Source organism: Cyrtonyx montezumae, unplaced genomic scaffold (assembly GCF_038088225.1).
Source record: "Cyrtonyx montezumae isolate F1298 unplaced genomic scaffold, pur_monq_1.0 scaffold_0, whole genome shotgun sequence".
NCBI lineage: Eukaryota > Metazoa > Chordata > Aves > Galliformes > Odontophoridae > Cyrtonyx > Cyrtonyx montezumae.
In genome coordinates, this window is record NW_027071824.1 from 27,023,102 (window position 1) to 27,045,844 (window position 22,743).

General features: G+C 35.7%; 2 protein-coding genes across 2 annotated transcripts in view; one reads left to right on the top strand and one right to left on the bottom strand.

Annotated features, from left to right (window-relative positions):
- Nucleotides 1-174: 174 nt before the first annotated feature.
- CUNH6orf120 (chromosome unknown C6orf120 homolog) lies at nt 175-933 on the bottom strand. The gene has a single exon (XM_065736462.1). The coding sequence runs from the start codon at nt 893-895 to the stop codon at nt 338-340; it is 558 nt and encodes a 185-aa protein (XP_065592534.1). The 5' UTR covers nt 896-933; the 3' UTR covers nt 175-337.
- Nucleotides 934-1,904: 971 nt separating this feature from the next.
- WDR27 (WD repeat domain 27) overlaps nt 1,905-22,743 on the top strand; it is a 92,576-nt gene continuing 71,737 nt past the window's right edge. Inside the window, 14 exon segments of the mRNA XM_065735875.1 lie at nt 1,905-1,978; nt 2,503-2,704; nt 3,353-3,492; nt 5,414-5,537; nt 7,201-7,252; nt 9,188-9,319; nt 9,697-9,764; nt 10,691-10,803; nt 11,403-11,506; nt 12,376-12,463; nt 16,416-16,536; nt 17,098-17,135; nt 17,137-17,219; nt 21,129-21,131. Of these exon segments, the coding sequence (XP_065591947.1) occupies nt 1,905-1,978; nt 2,503-2,704; nt 3,353-3,492; nt 5,414-5,537; nt 7,201-7,252; nt 9,188-9,319; nt 9,697-9,764; nt 10,691-10,803; nt 11,403-11,506; nt 12,376-12,463; nt 16,416-16,536; nt 17,098-17,135; nt 17,137-17,219; nt 21,129-21,131 (1,342 nt within the window).

Consider the following 22,743-nt stretch of genomic DNA (forward strand, 5'->3'; position numbering starts at 1 on the left):
CTGTGAAAAGAAGGATTACAGAGCAATTTAAATACACACTATTTGCATAGCAATTAGTTATTTTGAAAGACTCAAAAAAGGCAAAAATTACTCCTGGAAAAGACTTAAATTTCAGGGAAAAAATGAGCACAATTTTATCTTAACCATATTCTGCAAATTGCTTTCAGCAAAAGTTGTCTTTGCAAACTAATGAATTATTGATATAAATTTACAGAAATTTTACAAAAAGTAACCTGAACACCTCTTCAGGAAACAATAAAGAGTATTGAATATTATAGAGAGTTATTCACGTTCAATTTCACAGGCTGAAATGTGATTTAGTCCATTATGTACCAATTTAAAAAAGGATTTCAAGTATTAATTTCAAGATTCCAATAAGTATTGTCCAGAAAACAGACTCTTCATCCTGAGATTCATCTTCTATAGAGTGCGAGTACTTCTGGTTTGCCTTCATCTCCTCTGGGTTGTAGGAAACCTCGCCAAATGGATACTGTACCACTGTTTGATCATAGTAGACTTTCATTTCAAACTCGCTCTCCTGGTGAGAGGGATGGCCATAAATCCCTATTCCCACCGGGCGGCGGAAATGTGCAGGTACATGGACAACATCTTGGCCACAGGTAACAGACTGTAACTCGTACTCGTCAAAGCTGGGGTGGAGAGTCATATCGGATACGTACAGATCAGCATCACCTTTTAAACTCTGCATCTGAAGTACTATCTTTCCCTCGTGATTTAGTCTCAAATAGCTGTAGTTTCCTGCTCCAATCTGGCCTTGAACAACATGAAGAAGAATCCATTCTTCAGGTACATCCTCTTCCTCAAAGGTATTTGCCGCACAGAGTACTTGAGCTGCCACAAATACTATAAGGATTCCCCTCCAGCGTGCTGCCATGGCTCTTAAGTGATTCTTCAAGTCCGGTACACTGCAAATACAAAACAATTTAAGAGTTAGTATATCTAATTCCTGGAAGGAATCCTCTTTTGTTCATGCAAGGTCAAGCAATTTCAATGCAAACTGATGATGTACTGAGAAAACACAATGCACTAAACGATGTCTCTGCAGCGTGGACATTTCTCTGACCAAAAGCGGCATATTTTCATGGAAGCAATTAACCTTAAAAAGCACGACAGCTTCTACTAAATCACTGGTAAACTGCATGACTTCCGCTGAGATGTCACGTCAGTCCTCAGGGTTTCACAGCTCGAGGAACAACACACGAACTTCTCAGCAGTTCCCACGTTTCGGTCCCAGGGGCCACGAGGCCCACCGATTCTGCAATGACTGCATAAAGGAAAGAAGCCCCGCAACTCACAAACCTGTCGAACTAAGAAAAAACAGCCTTCTCTCCTCCGCGGCGCGGGTCACCTCCGGCCTGCTGCACGGCTCCGGGAACGGCGGAGGCCGCGGCCCCGCGGACGTGCGACCACGCAGGACGGTGCGGACAGACCCAGCCCCGAGGCGGGCCCGGCACGCCCCGACGGCAACGGCGGCCGAGCCCTGTGTTATCGCGAGAGTTGGGCGGCGCCACTTGTCCCTCTCGGGGACCCGTAGGCAGTGACGCTGTTGCCATAGTGACGGCGCTCCCTCCCTGGATGAGCAGGAGGATGCACAAAAGTGAGAAAAGGCTTGTGTGCTGAGATGGAGCAGCTTAATGACGGAAAAACAAATAAAAAAGTGCTGCAAAGACAAGTGCCTCTTGCAAGCAGAGCCCATCTACCTTCTTATCAACTCCCCAACACTTTTTATTTCTGAGCAGGATGTGTTACGATGACAGGCTGAGAGCTGGTGCTCTTCTGCTTAGAGAAAGCTCCAAGGGGACCTTACAGCAGCCCTCTAGTATCTGAAGGGGGCCTATAGGAAAGCTGGGGAGGGACTTTTTAGAAGGGTATGTAGCAACGAGATGAGGAAAAATGGTTTTGAACTGGAAGAGGGAAGATTTAGACTAGATATTAGGAAGAAATTCTTTACTGTGAGGTTGGTGAGACACTGGAACAGGCTGCTATCTTGCTCCAGTTTATAGGAGGGAGAAGAGGTTCTTTTTCTTAAAAAATATATGTATATCCTATGGAGAGATTAAGACACACCTTAATGTTAGCCCAACCAGTTTTATTACAAATCCTAGTCACTTAGGGATATGGAGAAGGGAAGAAGGACAATAGAAAAGTGATAAGAAATAAAAAGCAAGGAGTCTTGGTAAAAAGTGAGAGAGAGACAATCTCCACCGTGGGTCCAGTGAGGTTTGTAGTTCAGGCACTGATCTCCTGTAGTGATGGGTCGTTGGAGATTGTGTTGTTTGGTTGATGGTGATGACTTCTATTTTCCTCTTCTGTTTTCTCTCTCTTCTGTGTACAAACTGTGTGAGCGTTGTGCATGCGTAAATCCTTAACAAAGTTATAGCTTATTTTATAAGTCCAAGGTGGTTGAGTCAGTTCTTTTTGGAGAGGCAGCTCCTGGCTTTTTTTGATCTCTACAGGAACTCTTTTGTTCCCATTTTCCAGGCCTTGCCAGCAGATAAGAGAGGGGGAGGGAAATGCCAAATTGTATCCTGCCTTCACAAGATTCAGTGGTATCATTCCTCATTTCCGGTACCAGTTATCTGGTCACAGACCAGATCTTTCACCAGTAAACACTCCTGAGCAAAACACCTCCAAAGAAGTGCTTTCAAATGTAAACACTGTACATAAAGGGTTGCTGGCTATGGTAAACCCCCCTAGATAATTTGCAGTTGTCAGCTAAAGTCTTATCACCAGAAAGGCCGTATGAAGCAAGATTTGAGACAAAGAAAAATGTTTTTTGTCTTTCACAGTTGCCCAGAGAGGCTGTGAATGTTCCATCCCTGGAATCATTCAAAGCCAGGCTGGATGGGGCTTTGAGCAGCCTGGTCTAGTGGAAGGTGTCCCTGCCTATAGCAGGAGGTTGGAACTAGATCATCTAAAATGACCCTTCCAACCCAAACAATTCTATGATTATATGATTTTATGTCAGGTAGTTTCTTATACCGTCTGCCCAGCTGTATCAGCCCCTTGATTTCTGCCTGCCCCCAACATACTTGCTGGAAATTGGCACATCAGAATGGTAAAATGAGAAAGCCTTGACACCTCCAGCACTGTTCAACAATGCCCAAATATTGTGCATTATCTGCATGTGGACAGTTTAGTCACAAAACCCAGAGCAACATCATACAAGCTACTACAAAGAAAGTTTACATCATCCCAGTACAGCTATATTGTAAATCATTAAATGATTTGGATCAATGAAAAAATAATAATAAAAAAAAGACTTTGAAACAGTTTGCATTGTTTGTAATTTCAATTTGAAGTGACTCATTTTTCCTCATATGTTTGCCAGCCATTACGTTTGTTAGGACATCAGCACTCAATTTCTGCACTGTCATCTGGAAATAAAATCAATCCACTTCTTGTCTGTTCAGCTTCCTGTGAGCTTGTGATAGTGTGGAATCTTGATGAAGATGAATGTGCACAGAAACTGTGAGAATGTAGAGTATTATTTACGTAACATGCATATTAGATATGTATATAATAGAAGTGAAGCGAAGGCGCTCACCACCACCTACAAGCCCAGCAGTGCCAAACTGGTCTCTCAACAGTGTCCACCTTAGCAAACAACCATCCTTCCACTACCACTTCAACAAAAACCTGCTATTTCTGAGTAGAACGCATTAACCGCTCAGTTTCAACGATCCTAAAAGTGACAGCGCTTTATTTCCTGGTTGCTCTCCACCTGCGATGCCAAACTGAAATCCAGCCTGGCCTTTTTTTCCACGTCCGAGTGACCGGCGTGCGGCTGAGCTGGCAGGGCCGGGAGCTGGCCAAGGTGCTGACCCACAGTTGGGGTTGGGCTCAACGGCAGCTTTTGGGAGCCTAAATGGACTGCAGAGTATAGGGAGAATGACAGAGAATGAAAGAGAGCAAGTCCTGGCTCACTAGTACCCCAATGACATTCTGTCTTGAAAACACTGTTACAGCATTATATATAGCTTCATGGCCCTCTTTTTGTGTCAATATTGTCAAAGAGTCTTGTGGTCATTGTTAAAAATGATCATTGTTAAAAATGATCATTGTTAAAAATGATTTGACTATGATTTAGTATATGGGAGCTGTGTCTTCTACTCTGCCACACTGAATTTGCAAAGCTATGTATTATTAAAAAAAGAAAAGCCAAAAACTTGTAAAGAAATGCTTTAAAGAATTTTTAAAGTACTTTTATAATAAATGTCATCATCACTCTTTAGTCCATGCAAGTGTAATGTAGAGAATCAAGGAATGATTCAGGAAGTGCCTATGAAATTGGACTAAGAATTCAGGGGGAACAAACACGGAAGTTAATTAGAGTCAGTTAGTGGAAGATCAGTAAACAGTCTGTGTAGATTTAATACAAAGACATTTGAAATCCAAATTTACTGCTGCTAGATTTCCTTCTTTCCTTTTCTGTCTTGTCCACAGGCTCTTCAGCAGATTCTGTGTAGTCTGTCATTCTGGCTTCTGCACAGTCTTGGTCAGTTTTCTTCCACCTTATTTTCATCAAATGTATCAGGAATTTGAGCTATTTGTGTGATCTGTCTCTCAATGTTGATAAACCTTGACATATTAATGTGTTGTAGAAAGACTTCACAGCATCTAGTGTAAAACCTTGAAAAGGACATCTATAGTTGTTGTGGCTGTGCTCTGGTTAGTTTGCTGCCTGTGGAATACTAAGACTTGATAAGATGTCCAAAATATGTTCATTTTGTTAATGGCAGCATCATAAAATGTGGATTTGCAGAACCACTGAGATGAACATAACAATGTGGTGAATAAAGGGATGAAAAATGAACCTGTTCTCAAAGCCATTTGTATCATCTTACGATGCAGTGATTTTCAGTGGTGTACTTCCCCCCTTCAGCTTTTTCCCATAGAAGAATTAAAACAAAGAGAAGGAAAGTCCCTCTTACTTAGTGGCTTAATGGCTGAAATATTCACCTGGAAGAAATATATTTCAGACCTCTGTACTGCTGGGCTTGAATCAGGAGTTCTTGTCTCCAAAATGAACAAGGCACTACTAGGTTCTCTGGACATCTGCTACAAAATTTCTATCCTTGATAATACTGTGATTTGATAAGCACACTTATTATTAGTGTGGCAAAGAGTACCAGATATGGTCTAGGCAAGAAGGTAAATGCAGAAATCTTTCTGATATATAGTTCTGTGCTTTGCTTTCCAATATCCTAGACTGGTTGGACTAGATCTTCCAACCTGAAGTATTCTGTATTATTAAATGGTGGGTTACTTTGTATATTTTCCTGACATACACTGGCATAACTGTGTTGTTACATAGCTGTTATGCAATGTTTCTGAGAATCCTGCTGCATCAGAGTTTTAGATTTTGCTGAATCTCTATAATTGATGCAAGGTCAACACCTCATGGAATTATTATTGGAACTCTTCTGAGACTGGTGCTTCATGTAAGATTTAGTCCAGATGACAAACAGGTGGCAGTATGTGCTGGAAAACACATCTACGTGTTAAGTGCAAAGGTGAGATACCATTCTTTGTAGCCATAATGTTTTTTCTCTAACTTCAATAAAATCATGATGCAATACATTCATATTCTTATCTAGAAGGAAATAAAAATAAATGAATGCTTGATAGCATTATAAAGTGATATGCCATAAAAATCATGAGAGTAAAGTGTTGAAGTTAAACAATATCTTAACATTCTGAAAACATCTGAAAAATTAATCCTATATCACTCACTTTGAAAAAGCAAAGGTAGTGTTTTCTGCTCAGTAGAAGTTGAGACTTCTACTGGTTGTTCCCTATATGACTCTAAACATAGCAAACTTTTGGTACTACAATCAAAACAAATTTTGCTTTATCAAAATAATGTATATTTATCTCCAAGTCTATTTATTTATTTATTTATTTATTTATTTATTTATTTATTTATTTATTTAATGAAACTGTCCTAGAGAAAATGTCATTTTGATTTTTGTCCTTGTCTTTCATAAAGAAAATGCAAACACTGAAATGGAATTTTAGGAAAGTTAAATAATTCTGACTTTCTGATAATTTCTTATTTAGCTCATATAGACTTAACAAATTAAATCGAAGTGAAAATGACTGAATGTTATTAACTTGATGAGGTGCTGATGGATTACACAAAATTCCAACAGTAAATTGATTTTTTTTTTAACCTAGATAAAAATTAGGATTAAAATGACAATCAGAATAATACATAACAAGACTTCCTGTTTTATTTTCCCTGCCTTATTCTGTAGGTTAGGGGCAATTCTCTGAGTGCAGCCATGCTAAAGTCTATGGTAGTTCGTAGGTGGCTCCTATGATTGCAGAACAGGGAACATCAAAAGCCTTATTCTGTCTGAAGGACTTTTATGAGGCTAAAGAAGTGAAATGAGTGAGAATCTCTTCAGATGATTTCGAGAAACAGCATCTTATGAAACAGCTTTTTAGGAAAATAGTATGTACGTTCAGAAGCAAATGAAGCATTAGCAAAAAGATAAGCTTGGGAACTATATGAAAGCTCATTTAAGAGAGTGATTGGCTGCAACTCTTTCAATGTATACATGATAGTTATGGTTAATATAATGGAAGAAATTATGGTGAGGAGGACGTGTAGATGTAGCAGCATGAGAGAAACACTTTGTTTTTATTTATTTTTCTTACTTAACTATTAGATGTATAGTTAAGAAACAGTCTAATTGATAATGAAAGTTGTTTTTTAGATCTATAAATCTAATGTAGATCAATAAATTGTGGTATCATAATTACTAGCAATAATCATAAGTCTAGTAATAATATTAGGCCTCAATATGAAAACTGTGAAATTAAGCAAGCTCCCTGTATGAAGTCTACAACTAGTTCAAGCATGGCCCTACACTGATTTAGCTTGAGTGACCAAGAGTTCAACCTAAGCAAAGATGACAAGAAATACTTCTATTACTTTGTGTATCTATACTAGGTGGGTTTCACTTTTTTTGCTGGGGATCCTTGTAAATTAAACAGAGCCCGACACAAAAAAAACCAAACAAACGATCAAACAACCTTACTATATTGCATTGCTTTCATTGGCTGCATTTCCCTGTTTTCACCACTTGATGGCCTTTAAAAATTTGTGTTTTCCTTAAATATCTAAGTAGGCGCGTATTTTTTTATTTTTTATTTTTTATTTTCCTGAAGGTATGGAACTATTCTACTGGATTATTAATATATCAGTCAGGAGTATTAACAGGTAAATTCTCCTTTTTAATATACTTTTTCATAGTAAAATCTATCAATCTGAACAATAAAATAAAATGATTATGTAAGTGTTTAGTTGATCTAGTAAACATATTTCTAGTAAACAATGTGCCAGCATGTATATTTTCCTTTGAATTTGGTAGATAGTTTCAGTGTATTTTCATGAACAGAACTTTGTAAGTTATGGTGTATTTAACCTTTGACATTTACAGAGATGTATAAATGCTTCCACTGTCTACGTGCTTTTTTCTTTCTTTTAAATTTTGCATATGAAATGAAAGGAAGTACTTTAAGTGTACCAGTAGGCTAATTAGCAGGGTCTGTAGTTGAAGGCATACACTGACTTTAAAGTTAAAAGCTACATTTTATAGAAAGATGAGAACAGAAGGAGAGGAGGACAAACATCATCTGTGCAGCAAGGACACTCCTCTCCAATACAACTTTTCCTGAAAGTAACCATAACCATATTCATTGGAACCTGCTCCAATTCTGTGTTGGTTGTAGTAGTTGGCTGGAATCTTCCCAGGAGTTCCTATTGGTTCTGAGGTTATTGTCAGTGCATCACAATTATCCATTTTGTTCTGCTTGACAATGAACTTTAGATTCTTAACATTAAAACAGCTCCATAACTTTTTGATTTATGAGATTGGTGATGAGAAGTAGTTTTCTGTTTGATTTTTAAGTTGTCATATACTGGTTTTATCAGAAGGTTCCTTTTTCTTAGAACAGCTGAGCTGCTCTGGATTTCTCATGTTTCCTGCCTGCTACAGGAAGCAACAATGAAGCGTCTTTGCAGCCCTGATGTACAAAAAAAATACAGGTCCACTATTTCCCTAAGCTTTCTGAACTTCAATAATTCCAATGGCATTTTATACTGCAAAGTACCTGAAATCAACTTCCAATTTGATACTTGCTATATGCTTTCCAAGTATATAACTTGGTATAATTGCTCTTAATAACTTGATAGTGCCACTTCTTACCATAGATATAATTAAAAGAGTTCACAAATTGAATCGCTCTGTATTTGCAGTGCATGAAAGTAGTGCAAACCACAAATAAAACTATATATAGCATTAAAAAAAATTAAATCATTGTGGTAACTTTTTTAAGGCCAAGCTTTAGCTTTGTATTTTTCCATATTCCTATTTCAACTCTTGTGGTCTTAGTTTGCAAATCAAAACTGATTCAATTTTACTTGGAAAAATAAAATTAAATATTTATGTTGACGTTCATTTACTGTGACGCTGAAACAATTTTAGTTTTGAGAGTGGCAAAATTTGTTTTGTTATCATCATCCTATTAGTAAGTTTCATGTCCGTGCTGGGTGTTGACTGAAATTGAAACCAGTTGGTCTAGTCTGTGGTGTTTGTGAATACTGAATTACGTAACTGCAGTATTACTGCTGCTAAGTGTTGACTGGTGTAGACAGTTCAAGCCTGCCTGCCTTTTTAGGCTATTTTTTTCTCTTGTAGTCTGTGATGGTCCTTCTCTTGTGCTGTAATATTATACAAAAATTCCTTAAGTTTCACTGCTTCTTACGTGTTCATAAGAGAGATATTAAAAAAACAAGAATATGTGTGGATTTATCTCTTCATTTTAATTTACAACATCTTTCAGCTGTACAAACCACAGTAATTTTTGAAGTATTTCCTATGCTGCTTTAGATTTGCCAGGAACAATTACATGACATCAAGACTTGTGTTCTGTTCTTGTTTTTCAAAACATCACATATTTTAATTTAAACTTTTTCCTTTGAACTGCAGATTTAAAAAATAAATTTCAAATATTTTTTGAGCTGTCTTATTATTTTTGTTGCATTGGAATCGATTTAGCTAGTATTACTGTGTCTTATATAGTTTAAAAAAAAAGCTTTATCACAATCATGTATGTTTTCTTCTTCTTCTTCTTTTTTAAATTTTTTATTTTTTTTTTCCTAATAGATCCTTTGCCCTGAATAGAAGCTATTTCTGGATAGGAACCCCTGCTGGCTTGCTATTAACAAATTTAGCAAACTTTGAATTGGAAGCATTTTTATGTTACAAAGATAGGATTAGAAAATGTCTCACTACAATATATTGTGAATGCTTTTCTTTGTTGTCTGATATAAATAGTATAATAATTAGTTAAAACAGCAGAAATTGTTTTTTAATATTTTATTGTAATAATTAATTTTACTATGTTTTTCTGTAATTTATGACTTGTTTCACAACATATGCCAATGCTAGATTATTGTAGTGGTCAGTAGTGAATTCTTAATCAGTTTAGCAACCTAAGTACAAGGCATGCTATTCTACTCATACTTCGCAATATGGCTGTAAGCTAGAAGGATATATACTGAAAACAGTAGGCTATGATGGTGTCAAATCAGTGTGTGTAATTTTTTTTTCCCTTTTAAATGTAAACACATCTTTCACCACTGTGTTCTTTTTGATAAAGATTACAGTGGCCTCAGCATTCGATTTGCTAGATTGTGTTCATAAATGAAGAAAGCAGTTAATGCAAAGGTGAGTATATATATATATCATTTATTTAATGAATGTTTATATTTCCAGTTATGTTTTATAAACATTATGTGTTTTGTTTCCAAATAATGTACATGTACACTTTATTTATTCAAAATGTGAATTACTGAGTTATTTCTCTGGAGATTATTCTTTAAGGAGTTTTATAGTTTTAATAGCTGGGTAGTTTTAAAACTCTCAATTTGGATACAATCTGAAGTGACTAGAAAGCAAAAGGTGAGTTGCTTTTTCTAGTGCTTGGCATGTACCTTGAATGTCAAGAATGACCACTGTTGGAGCAGAGGCACTGTCTTTGAGGAAAAAAAACCCGTGAAAACATTGTTAGACTTTTCCTGAAGCAGATGCTGGGATGAATTACTGGATCCTTCCAAGAAATCTGCAAAAACTGAGTTGTGAGAAAATTTCTGTGGAAAATCAACAAAAGCTTTTTAGGATATGAAAGGTATTTTTTTCCTAGCATTTTTATGTTACAGTTTTCCTAAGAAGTGAGCTGAGTCTAGACCTAAGTCATATTGACATGGCAGTGTTTTCTTTTAAAGAAGGTTCTTACTTGAATCATTCATGTCTGCTATTCAGTTCTCAGCATGTCTCTGAAACCAGCCTTTTCTCCATGTGTGCTTCTTTTCTGACAAGCTTTACTGCAGAAATAGCATTGTAGAAGGCATTGCAATCTTGGTGATTGCTAGGCATGTAATTCTGTTAGGACATATACATAAGCAACGTAAGCATATTTTGAAGGACAGCATTAAGCACTTTTTATTGTTTAATTCTGTGAGACTAAATCCATGGATATTTTTGAGAAATTTTCATAAACAGAAAACAGCTTCATTCTCCATTCTAAATACTTCCATGCTAGAGCTTAAATTATGATGTGCATGGAGTGCTGTTTAGTAGTGTAATTACTGCAGGTTTCATGCTTGATCACCTCAATGTTTGAAGACAAGATTGATGTGTTGGAAGTTAACCTTGCTTTGTTGATGAGATCTCAGCAGAGTGGTATTCTTAAAAGTGGAAATGAGAAGTCCTATTGGAGGACACCTACTTTAGCAGGGGAATCGGACTCGATGATCTTTTGAGGTTCCTTCCGACCGTTGCAATTCTGTGGTGGTACAGTTTGATCAGTGGATTCATGATCACTGTGGACACAAGAGCTGATTTTTTATAAAGCTAGCATTTTTTTCTTGATTGATGTGGTGTGTTACATGGGGATATTACACACAATTACTGTTTTGGTCCGTATGCTGTTAAGTAAAAGATCAGTGTCCTACTTATGTTTATAATGTTTTAATTAATTTCACCAGATAATTGTGCTATTTAAGAAGTTTTTTAATTTTTTTAATTAGTTTTGTAAAATGCTATGTTAATTCTTTATTTCATAAATTCATAATAGTTGCTGATGGGAGTAGTTTGACAGTTTTTAATTTCTTATGATGCATATTTTGGATTTAGTATAAATTCTCAATTGAATATGTACATAAAAATATCTAGAATGACTCTAACTCTGCGAGCAATATTTATTTCTTTATTAAAATGACAATAAAATAGGTTTAGATATCTCAATTTTTTTTTCTCTTTATTCTCCCCCCTCTCCCCCCTCCTTTTTTTTCCTATTTTTTGAAGTAAAAATAAAGAATATCCACTGGCAAGTTCTCTTCCAATCAACACTGGGACAGAAATATCTGTTAGCTGTAAACCAACTAGAATTTATTGCATTCAGTATTCTGGTATGCATAGTTTTATGAAATGTACTATTGTGTCCTTGTGGAGACAGAAGAAGAAAATTTGTGTTATGTTGTTTATAAAAGCTGTGAATTTCCTAGGTGAATTCCTAGAAAAATCTGGCATCTGCTGCCTGGTTTTGACTTGTGAAACCATGCAAGCTGCTAATATGCACCAAAGGATTCTTTCTAATTCACCTTTGATTTTATGTCTTGTTTGCTTTTGGCCCCATTCTATCTCTTTTCCAATACAACTTGAAAATTAATGGTCTAACACTTTCTTTCACTAAGAAAGTTTACAAGTAATTTACTTGGTGTCATTATGTTAGAAGCCGAAGTTCTGTTTCAAAAGAGTCAGAATACTGTTTTTCATTTAAAGATTATTCAGTACTTATATATATATTAAACTATAAAAATTCTTTCTGCTTTTTTTTTTTTTATGGTTTGTTGCTTCCCCCATTGGTTCAATTTTCTGTTTTCCTGTTTTTAATTCAGAAACATCAGGATAATCTAACATGGCAGTGAAAAGGGGATATAACTTTTAAGATGGCAAAATTAAAAAGTCAGGAAACAGATCTACATGGCTACTAAAAATTTCTACACTTAAAATATGTAGCACTTTTTTTGTATAAAGCAAATTTCTGCCACTTGATGAGTAAGTGTTGTGACAACACATCAGGAACTGAGGAAATTAATGGTGTATAAATTCATACTAAATTCTACAGTGTGAGTTTGTGATGTTCATGCAAAAAAATTGTTAGACGTGAAATGCATACTTAGTGTTTGTTTTATAGTAGAGGCACGTATAATTTTATGAATAAAAGGATAGCACTCTTTTTCCTTGTTGCTTCCAAATCATCCAAATCTTTTTATAGGGGATGGACATTACCTGGCCTGTGGGCTGGCTAACAAGACTGTACTGATATTCAACTCCGATTTCACCAATACACGTCATATTTTTGCAGGAAAATTTATGAATTGCTTTAGCAAAGAGAAGTATGTAACTGAGTTTAACATAAAATGTCATATTAATAAACAGATTTCACTTACACCGACTTAAAAAGAATAGGAGTGAGAAATGCTTCTGATTCAGGAAGCAGAATTTAATTCCCTGATGAGTTTGTTTGGTAATTTAAAACCTTGCTTTTTATTTATTCATTTTAATTGAGAGATATAAAGAAAAAAATATTTTGTTAAAATTTCATGGCAGCATTAACACTGATTATTAACACTGATTTACTGATTAGTGAAAATGTATTTATAATGCAGAGAAGAGAGGGAATAACAACAGCAGTTTTGCTTTAAGTCCACTACATTGAACTTAGTTCCCCAGAGCTATCAGTTAAGGTAGTTGTGCATTCCAGTCAGTGTTGGCTCCTCAGGTGTCTATGGTCTGCTGTGAAGTACAGGTGAAGTTGATCATCTTTAAAAGGGTTACAGCCAGACTAGGCCCTTTTGAAGAACTCTTAAAAACCAGCTACTGTCCTTCTCAATGTGCTTTAGGACTGGGGAACCCTGAGCAAAGTCTGTTTTGAAGCTTACTGACCTCTTGCAAATGAGCAGACATTTTCTTTACTGTTCTTCAAGATAAAAGGGACCTGAAGTCTTAGGTTCTTACTCAAACTTCAAATTTTCTTAAAGTTTCTCATGTTCTTTATTTTATTTTATTTTATTGTAAATTTTATTCTCATAATGGCAATTCAAAGCTTCCACGTGATTTTACAAAACCAAAGCCCTCACGTAAAAATTTGCTTTGAGAGTAAAGTAAGTACTTACCCAGTATCTACGCAGTTTTTTAGCTGAACTTTCTGCTTGTTTTTATGGGAAATATTTTTGCTAATTAAAATAACTTCTTTATAAACCCCTTTGCAGATGGATATTATCATAGAAGATATTAATTGCCAGCTGTAGCAGAAATGCAAAGTTGCAGCTTGAAATGGTGATTGAGCACCTGGTGGAAAGGCAGAGCCAACCCACAGGAGCCCAGGTGCAGCGTACCTGAGTGATCTGAAGGGGTGAAGCCAGGATATACCCCTTCTCAGACCTCATTCAAGGGTTAGCAGTGGTGACAAGAGTGTATTATGGGAGATCCCTGTGTACCTGGGGCCTTCTGAAGGTATGTGTGTTTTTTTCCCCTTTGTTTCTATGTCCATAGCTGTTACATTTGGGATTAGATACATTCTATATCTATTAGCCTTCCTCTAATTTTAAATTAAAATATTTGATATGGAGTTTCAGTTGATTAAAGAGAAAATGTGCACTAGAGGGCAATATAAGAACTTTGAATGTTTTAGGGTTGAATGAAGTCTATTAGGCTTAAATTAAAAGCACTGTGTGGACCGAAGTCTGTTAATTTTAGCATATTCTTATTTTCTGATCAGCAGCAATATGGTCTTGGACATGGTTAATAACTTCAGTTTCTGATTATGTGTTTGACTTCTGAAGCTCATTCTTCATAGCTTTCTAATCTTATTTTTAGTGTTTTTCCACCAAGGTGGAAGAGTCTGATTCTTGTAGAGGTTTTTTGCAACAAAGAAGACATCATAATTCTTTAAATTATTTTCTGTAAACAGATTATTGTTTCATTTATTTTTAACTAATGAAGTAGCCCTATGGAAGCTGCTGCAGTGGCATTTTCATTATGTTTTTACAGAAACAGCTTGGTAATAAAAACCTAATGAATGGAAGAAATTACTGTAATTTTTGCAAGTCTTAAGTGACTTTCAGAGTATTTTTAATATGTGTCCTGTAGAAAAATCAGTTTAAATTATGGTGTAGTGCTCAGATATTCTTCTTTTGATTAGTACTGTGATTTTTTTTTTCTTCTTTGAATTGAATTTCAGAGATGTTTCTTGAAAATGCTACCCTACTGACTGTAGAGATATAGGGGTATCTTTGTGGTTAAGTTAGCTTGGTGATTCTTTTGTAACTGCTAATGTTTTGTGTTTTATTAGAGTGAACTTTGAAGTTAATGCCCACCACTTATATATATTTTTTCTTTCAAATTCTTTGGCATTTTGCAGCTTTGAAAAAATCACTTCCTAAGTACTTAAGCTTAGGAAGCATTTAAAATGGTCTTTATTGAAGCCTGATTCAACTCCTGGTGGCCTTCAGTGTCTGAGTAACCTTTTTGAGATTCAGGATTTTTCTTCTATCTCAGCCTTTCTGCAGCAGTGCAATTGTTGCAGGCCTATGACAAGAGGAAAAAAAAAAAAAAGGTCAGGCTTCTAGCTTCCGTTTTCTGGATTTTTGAACTGCTGTTAAGATTGTGTGTAGAGAAAACTATCAGGGATGAAGCTATTAGGGCAGCTTATCGGTCAGAAGAAAGTAATACATGAATATCAATAGGACTAATGTGAGCTAGATTACATTTTTTGGGCCTCCTTGTAAATCAAATACTGGCTAGGAGGTAGGTTTTAAGTGCTGTATTCTTGTATGATGCCTTCCTGTTTGTCATTTGGGCATTGCAATGGATCATAGGACTCTGGACCTTAATCTCAAGTACGCTTTGAAATATTTGGTACCCATGATGTTAGCAGAGCAAACCATTTTACTGTGTTCAGTTTTGGCACCTCAATGCAGAAAGGACACTGAGGTGCTGAAGCAGGTTTGAAGAAGGGCAGTAAGGCTGGTGAAGGGCTTGGAAGTATGCCCGTTGTAGAACTGAAGGAACTGGGGCTTTTTAGTCTGGGGAAGAGGAGGTTGAGGGGAGACCTTATTGCTCTCTTCAAATATCTGAGGGATGATTGGAGTGAAGGCAGGGCTTTTCTCTTCTCGCTGTCTCCTGGTGAAAGGACAAGGGGAAATAGCCTCAAGTTGCATTGTGTGGGGTTTATGTTAGATATCAGGAAAAACATCTTTACAGATGTTTCCTTAGAAAGAAGTTTACTTACTTTCCTTGAGGAAGTAGTTGAGTCCCTGAATGTGTTTAAAATACATTTGTATGTACTGCTCGGGGGTGTGATTTAGCAATGGGTTGTTAGAGTTAGAGTAGAATGGTTAGATTGATGTTGGACTTGATGATTTTTAAGGTCTTTTCCTACCTGCATGATTCTATCACTGTTGACAAGAAGATGAAACAGAATGGAACTATTCCCTTAATATTCTTGTTTGGGTGATCTTGTTCAGACTGATGTTTGGACCTCTTCACGTCAGAACAAAGCTTTTGCAGACAGTAGAAACTTGATTAGAAGACTTAGATCTTGATGGTCAAGCTTCTGTTTTCCATGGAGTTTTATTTTTTCCCAAGTCTCAGAGTTAAATAAGTGCTGGATTGGATTATGATTATTGCAAAACATCAACATGAATTGGGGGGGGGCGAAAAAACTACCTCTATCAGTAAGACTTGCTATTAGTGTCAGCAGCTTTACAAACACTTCAGTGGTTCCCATTCAGCCTGATGTGGAGGTAAAACTTGTAAATAAAGACCTGTAAATATATTGTTGTTTTTAAGTAGTTGTCTAGCATAGTCTTGTAGTTCTAGTTGAGTCAAATACAAATTGCAGAAAGCTGAAGAAAGCTTAGCTAGCTTTTATTCTTTTAAAACATTAGCATCTTTTAAAAAATATAAATGAAATTTATCTTTTATAGTATTTCCATGCAAGCCTTCCTTGCACTAATAGAACCAATGTCATACAAATATATATGAGATTTCAGGTACAGTAGATTGATATCTCGGACCTTATTCAATTTTGTGTACCTAAATTATTGAGGGACATTTTTCCAAGGATTTTGGTGTGTGGGGGGGAAATCAATGAATGGTTTGCTGTTGCCAGTTTAAATCCAACCATTTGAAACCTATATTTAAATGTATTTTAATGTTATGTGCAAGTGTATTAAAACAATATGATTAAATCTGAAGAAATGTGGAAGCGCAAGAAACAGGGTTTATGATATTTCCATTATTATTTTTATTAGGTCATGATGCTGCAGTTAACTCTGGCTGCAGTCGTGACTAGAAGTGGTTAGTTTCTGCATTGGATGATAAAACTGTGAGGGTCTGGTCAGTCTGCAAGAATGAACTTGCCCTAATTCTAGTAATTAGAAACTGCTGTTTAGTTCACAGGGGATGATACTTTGCACGTTCATTTAAGTTCATGTTAATGATTTGGTAGGAGGAACACATGGACTGTTTGAGCTACTGACTTTTAGCATTCAAGCTGATACTAAGATCTAGGTGGTTCATTGCCTTCAAATTAGGCTTTCATCATAATGATCTGTGGAAAAAGGCCTGGTAGCCAATTCTAGTGGATATGTCAGGAAGTTTTGATTTTAATGTCTGCTATATATCTTGTATTTGCATTGGCTCAGCTCTGCTTAACTTCATATAGTCTTCTCTACAATTCATGTGGAAGTTTAGACTAGATTACATTGGATTAAGTTGACTACAGATACTCTTTACTGCCAACTAATTTGAGTAGAATGAGAACTTTCTATTGAAATTAATAACTTCCAAAAATAGTAAGGGCAACTACATAGTAGGTTAACCTTCTGGCACATGGTCAGTTTAACAGGGAAATTATTCTTTAGCACTAGGCATCTTAGACAAAAGATGTTTATGTTAAAATCCATTCTTAATGATATATCTTGTATTTCAGGGAAGATGTTCCCCAGCTGTCAGCTTCACAGAATTTTATAGATACATATTTATTGCTGTGTTGTGGAGCTGATTTTTATCTATTAAGTTTCCATCTAGATACAGCAAAGGATGACCTAAGACGTCGAGGTAAATTCTTATCAGACCAGTGAAAATACATGAAACTCCTTTTATTATCTGATTTGAGCATTTTCTGGGTGGGTAACATGGGATGGAGGGCTGTCCTAGGAAGAATATTATAGGTGAAAGAATTGAACAAGCTAACTACAATAATTTCTTTGCTCTGTTGTAATGGGGGGGGGGGGGGGGGGGGGAGAAGGGGATTGTTAATTTTTATGCTACACGCTTCATTGTGCATGAATACAATTTTGCCTTTACTTTTAGTAATCCAGGACTTTCTGTACTTTACTTTCTACTTGATTAGTCTTAGTGTGCAATCAATATCTTAAACTATAATTGAATAGCTCCTGCAGTTCCTTTTCTTGTGGGAATAGTTTTTAAATGCATTTTCTTTCAGAGGCTTCAACGTGCTGCAAGTGTTTTCTTCCATTACTGTCAAATGGAAATAGATTACTTTCATTTTCAATGACTTTGCATCTATTATATTGATCTCTTATCTTTTTCAATTTCCATCTTTATTGGTAGCAACTTTCATGCACTTTTTATGAACACTACCTTATTGATCATAAACTGGATCCTATTTTCTGAGCTGGAATCAAGATTTTCAATAAATCTGTCTGCTATACTTTTTTTTGGGGGGGTTGGCATTTGTTCACAACTGAAGCTAAATTGTTCTTAAGTCTTTCTGTTCTTCCCTTGCTCTTGCTGGTTTTCAGCAGTATTTTTGTATAAGATATTTTATTACATTTGAACTTGTGTTCTTATATATGAATGCATACGTTTTCACACAGTAGTGTTTAAAGCAAACAAACCTTGAAGTGTTTTTGTTACCACTATGGAGTCTTCAGAAGACTGGAGAACCAAATTGAGATTACAGCACTGAAGTCTATTACTTAATACTGTGAATAGTGTGATATCAAGTAATATTAAGAAGTTGTTGGTCTCTGAAATTTTGAACAGTCCTACCAAAAAAAAAAATGTTCAATTACATCACTACTTTAAAATAGATTTTGAGATTTTCCTTCTTGCTTGAGGAAGTAACTAATGCATTATGATCTGATTTCAGTTTGTAAATTTATCCAAGTATTTAGTCAACTGTGGATTTCAGTGATCTGTGTGTTTTTACTGTGAATCCCAAAGTACTTGTGGGTTCTTCTTTAAATATCATTTCTTATCAAAATCCTTAATGGAGGACATCACTCTTGCCTTTAGTTACACGATCTTAGTCCTATATTAGTAATAGGAATGAAAATACAGCACATAGACTGGAAAATCAAATTCAATGGAATACAGTTTCCTGCTTTCATTTAATTGTATATACATCACAATAGTTTTATTTTTCTAGTGTAGAGTGCAAATAATGAAATTGAAGGTGGAAGTCAGGAAAGTTGATCCCCAGTTTTGCTGAAAATCTGTTGAGAGTAAGCTAGTAATTCCAGAATACTGAGGCAGATCTCTAGTGTCATTCCTAACTTTTAACATCTATACAGGAACTTAGGAAAAGAAGATGGAAAATAATACCCTCTTCTTTTGTACCCTTTCCTCTTCTGGTTATTTTCTTCATTTGAAGATGTAGTTAAAAATGTTTTTTACTTCTGTTTGCTGGGCTTAGGCCTCCTAGAGTAATGTATCCAATAACAGTAAGAAATTCCATAGTGTCAAAGACTGATGGGAACTATCTTTAATCTAACTAGTTCAGATACTAGAAGTGTTATGGAGTATTCTGTAGTTGTAGTACCTACCTAAGCAATTTTGGAAGGACTTGGATGCTGATCTTTTATTGTGTTCATTTTTTTCTCCAGTTGCTTTATTAGAAGCTTGTAATATCCTGGTTTAAAACTGTTAATGTGTGTAGGGTTGTTTTTTTACCAGCATTTTTGTTATTGCCATGCTTTCAGTATTCCTTGATGGATTAACACAAAAGCAAAAATAGCAATTAGACTCTCCAGGATATTAATGCCAGAAGATGGAACATATAATTGTAGACATTACAATAAATCCACAAACCAGTCTGAGGCCTGATTATATGCATCTATTAAAAAAAAATGGTACTGGAGGTTAATATTCTTTGACATTTTCTTGTGGCTTCCCTCCAGTTAATTTCCCAGCATTTCTTTTATGAAACACTATGGCATTTCTTTTGTTTCTCACAACTTTTAATCCTGCGTTCTGCGTCAAGTCTGGAAGGATGCTTGAATGGAGCTGATTCAAGAGGAAGTTTGATTTAACCCCCGAGTATGCTTTATATCCTTAATGAGAAGGGCATAATTGTACCATTTGGCTAACCAATGGATTGGTACTGTATTTCAGATGGGAAGACAATACAATGAAAAATCTTATTGGTGTTTCTCTGTAGAATTTTAAAAACAATTTGCTAGTGTTGTAACGCTTAGCTAATGAATAACTTATTTAAATGGTTAAATGCTGGTTGAGTTTCAAAATTGGAGTTCAGAAGTGGAAATAAGAAAATGTTCTTTATAAATGTCATAGAGGGTATTTATTGCAGTTCTGGGAATATGAATTTCTTGATTTCTACATCTATGATTAATCTCAATGTTTCACAACCTAAATCAGTTTCTTTGCATTCTTGAAAATTTCTGACCAGTGAGTTTCCACTATTATCAGTAATTGTCTACTGATGTGTAGAATTTTTTAAGAATCATTAAAAGCTTTCAAAACATTACTTTGTGTATGAAATTGAGCAAAACAATCTCATCTCATGTTTTATATGTAGTTTCATATGTTGTTTCAAAGACCAGAAGGAACCATTTGAATGTAGTTTTATTCATTTTAAACTCCTTTCAAGTAACAGAAGTGTTGCTTTTTAAAGCCATTATGCATTGTAATGCCTACTGTGATGAATTGGGAAGTGTATGTAATGTTTTTTTAAATAAACAGGCTGCACAATTCCCCTGAAAATAATTGTTCTTTAAATTTATCCCCCCAAAATGATTATATCTCCAAAATATGGAAGATATAAGACATTAGGGATGAGACACTTAGATTGTTATCACCTTCTAGTGATTGAAGGCATTAAAGGAGGATAGAATTGTAATTTGGATTATATAAAAACAGCTGTGATTTCAGGATTGTCAGCTGAGATTATGTACTGTGTATAGAATTGGAGGTGTGAAAAAAACAAAGTGAAAAGATACTTGGCAGTCCTCGTTGGTTTTCCTCATAAGCTTTTTGTTGGCTTGGGATGGTGGTGTAATTTAGATCTGTTTATGTTGCAATAGTCACTTCAGTTTTCATGTGATCTGGAATTTTGCCTATATATGCTTCCTGTTCTTAGCTTTTGTCTGTGCTGTGTTTTCTAGGACTTGTCTTAGTGTTTTCTAATATCTTCAAACAGCTTCACAATGTTGCAATAGGACTAGAGGGAATCATCTCGAGTTTCACTGGGGAGGTTCAGGCTGGATATTAGAAAAAAATTTCTTTGAAAGAGTGATCAGGTGTTGGCACAGTCTGCTGATGGAGGTGCTTGAGTCACTGTCCCTGAAGGTGTTCAAGAAACATTTAGTACTAAGCAATATGTTTTAGTCAGCAAATACTGGTGGTAGGTGGGCACGATCTTGTAAGTCTTTTCCAACCTTGGTGATTCTATGAATTGGCTTTGACAGTGCATTCCTATTGGCAATCCTACAACAGGGGAATTGCCATCAAATTTATCTATAGTAACTAGCCAGAGTGGAATTCTTGACCTTACTGCGTGTTACATTCATTATTCATTCGTGGTAGTAAAAAAAAAAAAGTTGATGTTTCTTTTCTACTGTTTTATTTTGATAAGTGTTACTATTCCTTCTGACCTTTACTGGAGTAATTCCTCTGATTAGTTCAACATGCCCTTTGTAAGATTTATACCAATCTTTCCTATAGTAAATAGGAAATTTATATTAACTGGGAATGTAGGCTGTTGAAGCTTAGGACAAGTTCTACCTACGTTTTTATTCTTGAATTCTGTTTATATAAATTACAAGTGGGTGATGTTTAAGCTTTTATATTGTATCTGAATTATATAATACCTTTCTTCCAGTGGCTGGTTACCTACCTTCTGTGTTGGATTTAATTCTTAGCTTATGACTATATTATTAAAACAATAGAACTCTGTTTTTAAATAAAGTAACCTACATTTAAGAGTCAGGAACTAGTGTAGGGTGTCCAGCTTAGTGTGTCCACAATTCCTGGCTTTATTTCAGTTTACTTACACTTTGAATTGTGTGTATAGTACGTGTAGCAAACTCAGCTAACCCAAAACAATTGATCTGGCATTTGGGAACTACTTAACTGTTTGAGTAAATCTTTTCCAGTGGGGTCAGTTAACCCAGAGGAAACTTTGTGCTGCCTTCGTTAGATTGTTCCTGTTACCTCAGTCAGCTTGTTTAAAGTTAGCTTGAATATCTTTTGTCAAAAATGGTGATTAATCAGTTATCCTTAAATCTAGAACGGGTTATTTTTTTTATAATTTGATTGAATAAAATACCATTGTAAACCATTAAAAAATATCTTGGATTATATTGCAGGCCACTGTGTTTTGACTTATGGCTTACTATTGCTGCTGAAGTAGCTTTGTCTGCCTCGAAGCAGACTGTTTGACAAAAGCAAAGTATTTAAGAACACTTGTCAACAGGACATATTCAATTGAAAAATATACGGTTTTTGCCAAATGATTGTGGTTTTCCAAACTCTGCACTGGTAGAAAGAAACAGTAATTACTCCTGAAAATGTGTCACACATGGACTTTGGTATTGTAATTAGATGCACTGAGATAGAAATATAGTACTTAGTTTCATTGGAATTATTTTAATCCGTCAAGTGCCTGCAACTAGAATTAAACATAGAAATTATGATTTATTATGATGTGTTGACTATACCTGGCAGTGAGACCCCCATTCTGTTCATCACTCACTCTCCTGAAGTGGAGTAGGGGAGTGAATGAGAAAGGCAAAAGTAAGAAAAAACTCAGGGGTCTAAAGAAATACAGTCTAAGTTAATAAAAAACAAACAAGTTATGCAAGAAGTCATCAACAGCAGACTGATGTCCAGCCAGTCTCTGAGCAATGACAATTTTTAAAATTTCTTTGAACAGCTCAGATAAGTTGTTTTGGCTTGTGTCCCATCCTAGCCTCTTGCCATCCCTCAGCTTACTTGCTATGGGGACAGTGTGAGAAACAGAGAAGGCCTTCAGGCTGTGATGATCTTCAGAAGTAATGAAAACATTTCTGTGCTATTGATAACTGTGAAGTGCCAATGTTTTAGTTGCAAATCTACAACGTGATTCAGTATGGGGTGCTATGAGGAAAATAAGTTAAACCCATTACAATGACTAACTGTTCTCTTCATGTTCTGTAGATCCCTTCCTCTATGGAAACCATGCTCCTCTTGCTCAGCATATGCATACACTTAATATACTCTTATAAGCCATTTCAACTTGGTCTGAAATAGTGTGAAGACTTAATCATTAGTCAGGTTTAACTTAGGCCTGAACATACTGAAGTTGGAGCAAAGTTTTCTGCTGAATTTGGTG